General features: G+C 44.9%; 1 protein-coding gene across 1 annotated transcript in view; it reads right to left on the reverse strand.

Moving 5' to 3' along the window:
• DDB2 (damage specific DNA binding protein 2) overlaps positions 1-11,673 on the reverse strand; it is a 37,087-nt gene extending 25,414 nt beyond the window's left edge. Inside the window, 5 exon segments of the mRNA XM_071218357.1 lie at positions 9,252-9,432; positions 9,808-10,007; positions 11,116-11,376; positions 11,379-11,435; positions 11,544-11,673. Coding sequence (XP_071074458.1) covers positions 9,252-9,432; positions 9,808-10,007; positions 11,116-11,376; positions 11,379-11,435; positions 11,544-11,673 — 829 coding nt within the window.
• Between the last annotated feature and the right edge of the window lie 778 nt (positions 11,674-12,451).

The raw sequence follows: 12,451 nt of genomic DNA on the forward strand, positions 1-12,451 counted from the left end.
TTTGCTACAATTGATGAACACATATTGAAGCATTGCTACCAACCATGGACTATATTTACATTATAGTTCATACTTTTTACCACACAATCTCATAGCTTTTGACAAAATTTACAATGGCCTGCATCTGTCACTACAACGTTGTGCAGGACAATTCCAACATCCCCAAAGTACCCCATTTACACATATTCTTCCCTCTCCCTCCCCCCAGAATCCCTGGTGGCCACCACCTTTATATCAATGATACAAGTTCTTCCATTGCTAGAATAATCATAAGTCTACTTAAGTCCATAGTTGTATTCCCCCTCATGTCTGTACACTCCTCTGTCTTGAGGATTTGGGGATGATAATGCACACTCTGCCTCTGATTGAGAGGGGGCCCAGATCCCATGGGGCAGATGGATGGAACTTGCAATTGTAGATACTCTGTTTCTTGGGATGGGCATTGTTCATCATCATCCTTTTGTTAGTAGTCCTGGGTGAGTCCAGTGAACTGGAGAGTAGTTGCTACAACTCTTGCTAAGATTCAGGGCACAACCAGCATATGAACAGACCAAAGATTTAAGTCTCTGGAACATACATTTAATGAGTATAGTGGGTTTTTGCTAAGCCCTTTGTCTCTCTGTCCCTCTCCCTTCTGGATGATGGACAGCACTCTCCTGGACTGCAGGTCCCCAAGGCAGCTCCCATCAGGTAGCTTTTAAAATTTAATTTAGTTTCATTTTCATTTTTACGGTAAGCAAGGGAGTAAAGAATTTATTAAGAAACGAGAAAACAAGAAAAGTTCACAGTCTGAGACATGGAGAGCGGACAGGCTGCAGAGTGAGATGAGTGCGTGGGGCCCCAGTTTAGGTCTTGTGAGACTTTTGCTCTTCCCCCTGCATAATGTTAGGGACGGGCTTCAGCTGGTTGCTGTTCTGATTGGTCACTTCACCTGTCAGTCCTCAGGGGGCCGAGGGTGAGGCCTTTCGAGAGTATCGGGGGCTTTCCCTTAACCCCGAATGGGATCTCCTCCCAATATCATTCCAAATAGGGTTCTCATAGCCGGGATCCCACACCTCTGAGAGCTTTTTGCCCTTTCTTCATTGTTTTTGTGAGACACTTGAGCTCTGCCTACCTACTACAATACCATCTTCCCAGAAGTCTCTTCTTTTTTAATATAGGCATTTAGGGCTATAATTTTCCTCTCAAGACTACCTTCACCGTATCCCATAAGTTTTGATAAGTTGTGTTCTCGTTTTCATTCATCTCAATATATTTACTAATTTTACTTGCTGTTTCTTCTTTGACCCACTGATTATTTAGGAGTGTGTTGTTCAGCCTTCACACATTTGTGAATTTACCTCTTTCCCATCTATTATTCATTTCTGGTTTCATTCTATTAGGATCTGAGAAGGTGCTTTGTATAATTTCAATCTTTTTTATATATTGAGACCTGCATTGTGACCTGATACATGGTCCATCCTGGAGATGATCCTTGGGCATTTGAAAAGAATGTATAACCCATTGAGTTTGGGTGCAGAGCTCTGTCCTTGTCTGATAGGTCTTGCTCATTTATATTGTTCAAGTTCTCTATTTCCTTGTTGATCTTCTGTCTAGTTCTTCTATCTAATGATGTGAGTGGGGTGTTGAAGTCTTCAGTGACTATTGTAGAGATGTCTGTTTCTTCCTTCTGTTTTGCCAGAGTTTGCCTCTTGTATTTTGGGACACCCTGGTTAGGTGCATAGATTTTTATGACTGTTATTTCTTCCAATGGATTGTCCCTTTTATTAATATATAATGGCCTTCTGTATCTCTTATAACCTTTTTTGCATTTAAAAGCTGTTTTGGGAAGCAGATTTGGCTCAATGGATAGGGCATTCACCTACCACATGGAGGTCCAAGGTTCAAACCCAGGGCCTCCTGACCCATGTGATGAGCTGGCCCACGTGCAATGCTGATGCGCTCAAGGAGTGCCCTGCCATGCAGGGGTGTCCCCTGTGTAGGGGAGCCCCACACACAAGGAATGCACCCCATAAGGAGAGCCGCCCAGAATGAAAGAAAGCGCAGCCTGCCCAGGAATGGCACCGCATACATGGAGAGTTGATGCATCAAGGTGATGCAATAAAAACGAGACACAGATTCCAGGTGCCACTGACACAAGCGGACACAGAAGAACACACAGTGAATGGACACAGAGAGCAGACAATTGGGGTGGAGAAGGGGAGAGAAATAAATTTAAGAAATTAAAAAGCTTTAAAAAAAAGTCTGTTTTGCCCAATTTGCTTACTGTCTGCATAGAGTATCTTTTTCTAACCTTTCACTTTCAGCCAGTTTGTATGCCTGGGTCTAAGGTGAGTCTCTTGTATGCAGCATATGGATGGCTCATGTTTTTTTATCCACTCTGTCAGCCTCTTTCTTTTTAAAAAAAGATTAATTTATTTATTTACTCCCCCTCCTCCCACCTTCCCTGTTGTCCCCTCTCTGCATCCATTCACTGAGCAGTCTTCTGTGTCTGCTTCTCTTCTCTTTAGGCAGCACCGGGAAACCATCCTGGGACCTTCTGGAGTGGGAAAGAGGTGCTCAATCTATTGCACCACCTCAGGTCCCTGGTCTGCTGTGCATCTTATTGTCTCTCCTCTTTCTCTCTTTTTGTTGCATCATCTGACTGCACCAGCTCTGTGCTCAGGCCAACACTCCTGCATGGGCCAGCTTGCCTTCACCAGGAGGCCCCGGGAATTGAACCCTGGACCTCCCATATGGTAGATGGGAGCCCAATCACTTGAGCCACATCCATTTCCCAGCCTTTATCTTTTGATTGGGGAGTTTATGCATTATTTACTTCCATCATTTGATACTTTGGTTTTCATATGTCATATCTTATTTTCATCTGTCTTTTTACTCTGTTGGTTATCCCTATCCTTTCTGCTATTCTTTCTTCTATACTCTCCTCCAAGCCTCTCTCCTTTTTCTTTTAGGCTGTAAGGCTTCCTTTAATATTTCCTACAAAGGTGGATTCTTTTTTACAAACTCTCTTAGTTTCTGTTGTTTATGAACATTTTAAACACCTTCATTTTTTTTAACAAATCAATTTTATTTATACATGTTAATAAAGCATACAATTCTTCCAAAATGTACAATGATATTTGGTATAATCATGTGGTTGTGAATGCATCACCTCAATCATCATTAGAGCATTTTTTCATTATTTCAATATTAATAATAAAAAAACTAACAAACAAGAAAATTCTTCACCCCTCAATCTCTCTCTGCTTTTCCTGCTGTACATAGATGCTATTTCTGGCTATTCTTTCATAATTATTTATTTATTAAGCAGTTATTTTTTAAAATTTATTTATTTATCCCCACCCACCCAGGTGGCTCCCTTGTCTGTGTGTTTAATGTTTGCACTCACTGTCTGCTCTCTGTGTCTGCTTCTTTTATGCTTCATTGTCTGCTCATCTTCTTTAGGAAGCATCAGGAACCGAACCTGGGACTTCCCATGTGGGAGGTGGACAACCAACTGCTTGAGCCACATCTGCTCCCTGCTCATTGTGTCTCCTTGTTGTGTCAGCTTGTTTGCATCAGCTCATTGCATCAGCTCATTGCGTCAGCTCATTGTCTGCTCTTTTTTAGGAAGCAATGGGAACTGAACCCGGGACCTCCCATGTGGGAGGTAGGCACCCAACTGCTTATACCACATCTGCTCCCCTATTAAATAGTTTTATTGAGATTTATTAATATACGATACAATCTATCCAAAGTATATAATCAAGGCAAAATAATGACTTTTTCAGGCAATGAAAATGGAAAGAATTCATCACAAGAAATGTTAAAGGAAGTTCTTCAGTCAGAAGGAAAATGACAGCAAAATGAAATCTGGATCACCTAAAGGAATGAAGAGTACCAGAAATGGCAGTATATGGGCAAATGTAAGTATTTTTTCTTGTTTAAATAATATTGTTAAAAGACTTCTACCCTACATCCCAGCCATTCCACTCACAGGTATTTACCCAAGAAAAATGAAAACACATATCCATACAAAGAATTGTATGTGAATGTTCATAGCAGCTTTATTTGTAATAGTCAAGAACTGGAAAAAATCCAAATGTCCTCCAGCAGGTGAATGTATAAACAAATTGTGAAATTGTGGTATATTGATACAATGGAACACTACTCAGGAAAAGAAAAAAAAAAAGATACCCCAAAGTGTGAATGAATTTCAGATATTTACGCTGAGTGAAAGAAGCTAGAAAAAATGAACACACAATGGGTGATTCCACTTAGATAAAAGTCTAGAAAATGCATGTTAATCTATTGAATAGAGAGTAGATCAGGAGAAAAGTCAGGAGATAGAGAGGGATGGATTACAAAGGGGCATTAGGATACTTTTGGGGGTGGTGGGTATGTCCATTGTTTTGACTGTGGTATGGTTTCAAGGTTGTATACATATGTCAAAACTCATCGAGTTGTATATTTTAATATGTGCGATTTATTGTATACCAATTATACCTCCATAAAAAATGTAATAAAACCAAAGAGGGATTGTGGGAAAATGGTGGAGTAAGGGGCTCCAGGAATCAGTCCCTCCACTGGAACAATTATTAAACAGGCAGAAACTGCCTGAATCAACTATTTTGAAACTCCAAAGTCCAGGAGAACATTGTGCAGTGTCCAGGGAAGAGCAGGACGAAGAGGCTGGTAAACTGTTGTAAACACCACTGAACTGCACTCTCCATGCAGTGGCAACCGTTGCCCATTCCCCAGCCTTGCAGCAGGCAGCAGTAAGGTACTGGTGCAGCTTCCTGGTGCCAGAGCGGGACATAAAGGTTTAGTTCCCCAAGATCTGGGAGTGTATGGCCTGAGCACCGATCGCTTCAGATCTCTGGGGGCCCAGCTCTGAGGGAGGCCACTGTTCAGTCCAACCCTGGACAAAGGTGGTGGAGGAGACTTAAAGATGATAGGCTTCCTCAGCATCGTGGAGGACAGCTGAAGGGCTGCACTTGCTGTGCAGGAATGGAGACAAGAAAGCACATCTCAGGGAAGCCATGAGGGAAGCTCCTGGTGCCATTCCTGGCCCACCCTCATCCCCTCCCCAAGGCAATTTGAAGCCAGCCAGCACTCCCGTGGGTCCAGGTCCTAGAGTCCTAGGAAATAAATAAATACATACATAAATCTCTTCCTGCCTGGGTTGACTTCAATTTAATGCTGCCATCTTAGTGCTCACCTGCCTTACCAGGAGGGTAAGACTACTGAGCTTTGCCCACAGCACAGTCTGGTTATCTTTCTTCTAGCTTCTGGCACTTCTTTTCCTGAATGCCCATCTCACGCCTTGAATCCTAATCCCCCAAACCATTTAATCTGGCCTTTTCTGATTGGCTGCTCTCCAAACTCTTCATTTAAAAGATGTCTTCCAGCTTTTCAAGAAGATAGCACAAAAGCAAAGAAGGAAGCGCCTGCCTCTCCCCAAACCAAAGCAAAAGCAAAAGCTCTGAAAGCCAAGAAGGCAGTACTGAAAGGTGTCCACAGCCACAAAAAAAAGAAGATCCACACGTCACCCACCTTCTGGTGGCAAGACGCTGCATCTCAGAAGACAGCCCAAATGTCCTCGGAAAATCATCCCCAGGAGAAGGAAGCCTTACCACTATCCCATCATCAAGTTCCCCCTGACCACTGAGTCAGGCATGGAGAAGACTGAAGACAACAACACACTTGTGTTCATCGTGGATGTCAAGGCCAACAAGCACCAGATCAAGCAAGCTGCGAAGAACCTCTATGACATTGACGTGGCCAAGGTCAACACCCAGATCAGGCCTGATGGAGAGAAGAAGGCATATGTTCGACTGGCTCCTGACTATGATGCTTTGGATGTTGCCAACAAAATTGAGATCATCTAAACTGAGTCCAGCTGGCTAATTCTAAATACATCAGTTTTTTGACCATATGTTAAAAAAAAAGAGAGAGAGACCTCTTCCAGGATCACTCTTTTCTCTACTTCTAAACCAGAGATGGCAAAATGCTGAGCTGAAGCAGAATCTAGCTTACAGATGTGTTCTGTTTAGCCTACAGAGTGTTTGATTTTATTTAGTTGCTGTAGCAGTTTGATATGGTTATGAATTCCAAAAAAAGAAATATTGGATTATGTTTATAATCTTATCTGTACCTGGATATGATTGAATTATGATTAGGGCATTGAGTCTCCACCCCTAGGTGGGTGGGGACTCAGATAAAAGGCATAGCAAAGGACAGAGTTGAGGGGTTTCTGATGTTGGAGTTTGATGCTGATGCCTTAAGCTGGAGCCCCAGGGAAAGAGACAGAGCCATTGGCCTGATAGCCTACAGCTGACCTTGTAGAGGAAACAGCGTAGCTGAGCCCAGAGGAACCCAGAAGGCCTGAAACCTCACAGACATCAGCAGCCATCTTGCTCCAACATGCAGAAATAGACTTTGGTGAGGGAAGTAACTTATGCTTTACGGCCTGGTATCTGTAAGCTCCTACCCCAAATAAATACTCTTTGTAATGCCCAGCAGATTTCTGGTATTTTACATCAGAACCCCTTTGGCTGACTAATACAGTTGTCAACATTAGAAATCAGGAAATTTGATGTTAAAAAACTTAGGATTTCAGGCTGCATTGGAAAAATCAGATGTAATATCCTTGGACCTACATTCCTGCATGGCAACCATCTCCAGTTGACCGACCACTGACCCCATCATCAACAATTTTTTAAATCTCTTTGGCCTCTTCAGGCATAGGCATTTGGATCCCTGCTCTAAACCAGGGCATCACTTTTTTACAGTTTTCCAGTGTCAGCCACCAGCTGGGCAATCTAAAGTTCTTCTCTTTGGTGGAGGGGCCAACACACTCATCCCTCACCAATTGATGATAAACACCAGTAGGCTTAATAATAAAGCTAGGGAAGCAGACTTGGCCCAATGGATAGGGCGTCCGCCTACCACATGGGAGGTCCGCGGTTCAAACCCCAGGCCTCCTTGACCCATGTGGAGCTGGCCCACCCACAGTGCTGATGGGCTCAAGGAGTGCCCTGCCACACAGGGGTGTCCCCTGCATAGGGGAGCCCCAGGCGCAAGGAGTGCACCCCATAAGGAGAGCTGCCCAGCGCGAAAGAAAGTGCAGCCTGCCCAGGAATGGTGCTGCACACACAGAGAGCTGACACAGCAAGATGACGCAACAAAGTGAGACGCGGATTCCCGGTGCTGCTGATGGGGATAGAGGTGGTCACAGGGGAGCGTACAGCGAGTAGACACAGAGAACGGATGGCTGGATGGGGGCAGGGGGGGGAAGGGAAGAGAAATAAATAAAAAATAAATCTTTTTTTTTTTTTTTTTTTAATAAAGCTCTATGTCAAAACTTGTTTCAGGGGAGCAGATGTGGCTCAAGTGGTTAAGTGCCTGCTTCCCACATGGGGGGACCTGGCTTCGGTTCCTGATACCTCCTAAAAACAAAAAACAGCAACAAATGAAAAAACCCACTTAGGGCAGCTGACGTGGCTCAGCGATTGAGCACCAGCTTCCCGCATACAAGGTCCTGGGTTCAATCCCCAGTCCCTGGTACCTCAAAACAAACAAACAAAACAAACTTGTTTCAAACACACTATGCCTTTCCCCCTTTTCTCTTATCTCAATATTGTTTTCCTTCCCTCCTCCCTCCATGAGGCTTTCTCCATCAACTCTGATTCACAAGGGGTATTCTTTCCCTCACATTCTGTAGCATTTAGCATCTTTACTGTTAGTTATTTTTTTGTGTATACATCCTATCTGCCCAGTTACGCTTCAAGCCCCTCATTCATTCCACAAATAGGAAGCAGCATGCCAGGCTAAGCTTTGTTCTAGGTACTGGGGATACAGTAGTGGACCAGATAGATCATCTCCCTGCCCTTGAGAAGCTCACTTTCCAATGGGCAAAAACATACAAAAAACAAGTAAAATATTTCAGATATTGATAAATGATGTTGTTGGGAGTGTGAAACAGGGTAATGGGATGGGAGTGACTGAGTGAGGTTAGAGTTACTTTATTTATTTTTATTTTTTTAAAGATTTATTTTTATTTATTTCTCTCCTTCCCCCCCGAACCCAGTTGTCTGTTCTCTGTGTCCATTTGCTGCGTGTTCTGCTTTTCTCTGCTTTTTTGTTGTTGTCATCAGTGGCATAGGAATCTGCGTCTCTTTTTTTGTTGCGTCATCTTGCTGCATCAGCTCTCCATGTGTGCGGTGCCATTTCTGAGCAGGCTGAACTTCTTTCGCACTGGGCAGATCTCCTTATGGGGCACACTCCTTGCGCCTGGGGCTCCCCTACGCGGGGGACACCCCTGCGTGGCAGGGCACTCCTAGCATGCATCAGCACTGCACATGGGCCAGCTCCACACAGGTCAAGGATGCCCGGGGTTTGAACCATGGACCTCCCATGTGGTAGACGAATGCCCTATCCATTGAGCCAAGTCTGCTTCCCTGGAGTTACTTTAGATAGAGTGCTTAGTGGAAGTCTCTTGAAGAGGTAATAGAGCTAAGACCTGCATGATAAGAGGGAGCCAGCCCTAAGATAATGGGAAAGAACATTCCAGCAAAGGAGCAGCAAGTGCAAAGGTCCAGTTTCAGAAACAGAAATAGTCAGTGTGGCTAAAGCATAGGAAGAAAGACAGTAGTAAAACATGAAGTCAAAGAGCTAATTAGAGGCTTACCGTCTATTCTAAATAGTGACTTACTAGAGGTTGATCAATATTTTATAGGTTCTTACAATTTAAAGGTAGGCATTCAATAAATATTTGACTATTGTTACCATTTATGTGTTTGCAAATACCCATGGTTACTTTTTTTTTAAGGAGGTCCTGGGGATTGAACACAGGATCTCGTACATGGGAAGCAAGGTCTCAACTACTGAGCTACATCCACTACCCAATGGGAGTTGGTTTATTTATTTGTTCTTTTAATAGGTACCAGGGATCAAACCCAGGACTCATATATGGGAAGCAGGCACCCAACCATTTGTACTACATCTGCTACTCCTCCTCCCTGCTCTCCGCCAAAGTGTTTTTGTTTTGTTTTGTTTTGTTTTAGGGTAGGCAAGGGGGTAAAGAGTTTATTGGGAAAATAGAAAATGAGAAAAGTGCATGATCCAAGGCATAGACCATGGGCATACTGCAGGGTGAGTTGTGCCCTCCACAGTTACTGTTGATCCCAATCATCTCCTTGTTACTGGATGACTTTTCATTCTTTCCACAAACACTTAACTTTAGCACTATATTCTGGCAGGGGAACTGCTCACCCCTTTAATGCAGGTGGATTTATCCAATATGTTAATTGTCCACAGTATATCTCCCTCTTTGGAACACACTGCCAGGGTGCTGTTGTGAGATGGGTGCCAGAAGGATGTAGCCCTCCTGTCAAAGGGAGCAGCTTTTTGGAATATCCAATAAGAAGCTATAGAGTGCAAAAAAGACTACCTAACACAGAGCAAAAAGAGTAAAGTTGAATTGAAATCCGTTCCTAAGTAAATTGCCAATTTTTGCCTCCTCCCTAGATGAGCCCTAGAGCCAAGTCCTCCCATCAGTCATCTGGCCCTGTTCCTGAAAATACCACTTCCATCCCCCAACCCATATTGGCAATGTACATGAACTAATCTTGGAAAGCAAAGTGGGCAGAGTTCATTTCAACTGGGATCTTTACATCACAAGACTTCTACCTGGCTGAGTGCCCAGTAGGCCAGTCACCAAGGTCGGGGTGATCTGATGACTCTAACAACCTGCTGAACCAACCCATCATCTAATTTTAGAGCACCCAATAGTAAAAAGGCGCCATGAAAGCCCTTGAGCACTTCAGCCAAGAAAGGCCTCCCTTTCAACAGGCAGGCAGCTTTGCCCAGCTTATGCAGGTGGAGGGCCCTTGCCATGCTGCTGTATGGTGGCGAGACCTGCAGGCTAGCCAATCCTGCCCAAAGGCGGCCAAAGTCATGTCTTCTGCTAGAACCTGCCAAACAGAACAGACACATATTTTCCTTTCTGATATCACTCAGGAAAGGTTATTCGGATGAAATCTCATAAAGAAAGCCTTGTTGTTTGGTTCAGCATAGCCAGCCCGTCATAACTTCCTAAGGTGTTTCTGTGATCTGCTGAGCCTCACTCAGCACGAGAAATAGTGTCTCTCTCTGCCTCCCTCCCCTACCCTCAAAAAACAGAAATTCTGAAATGAAAGTTAAATTTAAACTTGCAGGGCTCCTGAGAGCTGAGCCAAAGAAACATGCTAGAATAAAGTACACTGACTGATGAAAGAGGTTGTTGATGTGGTAGGAGGGGGTGGGGTGGGGGTGGGGAGTGGGGTATATGGGAACCTCTTATATTTTTTAATGTAACATTTTGTGTGATCTAAGTATCTTTAAAAAGAAAATATAATAAAAGATTTTTTTAAAAAAAGAATAAAGTACACTGCATAAATTAAAAAATTGAGTTTTCTGATCCAATAAAGTTTGGGCTGGAAAATTCCAGATTGGGTTGGATGACAACTTTTAGGTCACATATATTATGCAATAAAAAGATTTTAATCAGCCTACAAGTGGCTGTTTAAAGAAGTACCCTTAAATCTTATATTTAAATAATGTAGAGGTGTCCAGCTGTCGGCCCCAAGTCCTATTTTTCCTCCTCCTGGAAACCAGCATGATCCCAACAACCTGGCATAGTTCTAAGGAAAGTAGGCTAATTCTGGAAAGATAAAACCATTTAGAACAGGAATAAACAGCTCTGGACTACCAGGGTTCGATCTCTATGGAACCAGAATCTAGACAACCTATTCTTTTTCATGGGCAAAAACAAAACAAAACAAAACAAAGCAAACAACAACAAAAAAACTTGAAGAACCCCTTCATTAAGTTCCCCTAAACTCCTTATAGCCCCGGATTCAAGCCCCAGGAAGCCTCAGAAAATGAGCTTTCTAAAAAAGGAAGGAAGGAAACTGAGGGCTCATAGCTTTATCCAAAGACATACAGCTAACAATCAGGACTAACGTAATTCAGTACACACAGTACCAGGCAAAGGAGGAATTTTTAAAACAATTTTCAGTGTGTAAAAGTCCTGATACAAACAAGGAATTTGAGAAGCTCTTGGAGTATGTTATAATGGAGCTTATCCGCCTTTTCCCTTCACTTTAGGAGACTCCAGTCCATACTCTGTAGTCTCAAAGCTGGCAGGTGTCAAAAAGCATGCCGGTAAAACGCACAGCCCGAGGCCTCTGCCATCCCCCACCACAGCCTCCAGCAGGAGAAACCCAGAGGGCTGAACTATTAAGGCAGCAGACACAGACAGCACGGGGAGGTTCTTGGCGCCAGGTTCCACGTCCTAGGTGTTTCTGTTCCTCTTGCTTTTGGGATGCATAGCAATCTCAGGTGTCTTCTAATTTCTGGGCGTTTCCTGGGAATTATCACGTCCCCCGGCGAAGGGACACTTGGAGGCACTACTCAGAGACTGTGGAAGGGGGATTAAGAAGCCTCTAAGGAGAAAGAAGGGAGGGACCAAGAAGCCCAGCTGGGCCACTGGTAGTACCACTAAGACAACCTCCCGCCCAGCAGGCTCCACAGTCCGCAGCCAACAGCTAGCTCCGGCCCCGCCCCTCCGGGAGACGCCCCGTCCCGCCTCTTCCGGGAAGGCGGGTGCGCTCGGAGACTTGGGAAGTGTGTGAGGGTGGGGCTCATCCGCCCCCTTGGGACCGCCCAACCCTCTTTTCCTCTCCGGAAGAAATGAGACTTCGGCTTCGGGATGGTCCCCAACTCCAAGCCAGCCGGCCTGCCAGAAGTAATGATGGCCGCCAGGGCTAGGCTGCCCACCTTGAGGCCTTTCCAGGTGCGGCGTTGCCAGGCCTCTGGCTTCGGCTCGCGCCTTCACTGCCTTCTAATTGGTGGTGAAGTCGGCTTCGACTTTGGAGCCGTACACTGTGTAGTTGAGAGGAGGAGACTTTGGAATCTCGGCCCTTCGCTGTTGTGGAAGCTGGGGCGCTTCCCGCCCGCCAGCTTTGCGGTCGGTGTCAAGTACCTTCCCAGCTCCGTCTGATCCAGGCGTCTCTGTGGAGGGCGGTTGGAGTTCGCAGCTTTTAACTAAGACTTTTCCAAGTCTGCTGTGTGTCCGTTCACATTGCAACCCGGGGCGGTGACGGCCGGAGGGCATGCGGCGAAAGGGCTCTGCGGTCCTGAGCCATCAACTTCAACCAGTAGTCGAAGCAGTGGCCCCCGTAGGTGAAGCTGGCCTGAGAGGAGCCATTTCATGTCGTCGTCGTCGTGTCCGTGCGTGTCCCGTCCCCGTCCCCACCCCACCCCCGTGACGAGGCAGCCGCAGTTGGGGTTGGTGAGAGACTGCTAGGCCTTTCCTTCTACCCAGTAAATCCCATGCCAAGCACTTTGCCTTAACGGTAGATCCTGCACACAGGAGCTTTCAAACAGGTAGGGACAGAAACGTTTTTTAAAAAATAACTCTTGG

Source organism: Dasypus novemcinctus, chromosome 10, assembly GCF_030445035.2.
Source record: "Dasypus novemcinctus isolate mDasNov1 chromosome 10, mDasNov1.1.hap2, whole genome shotgun sequence".
Lineage (NCBI taxonomy): Eukaryota > Metazoa > Chordata > Mammalia > Cingulata > Dasypodidae > Dasypus > Dasypus novemcinctus.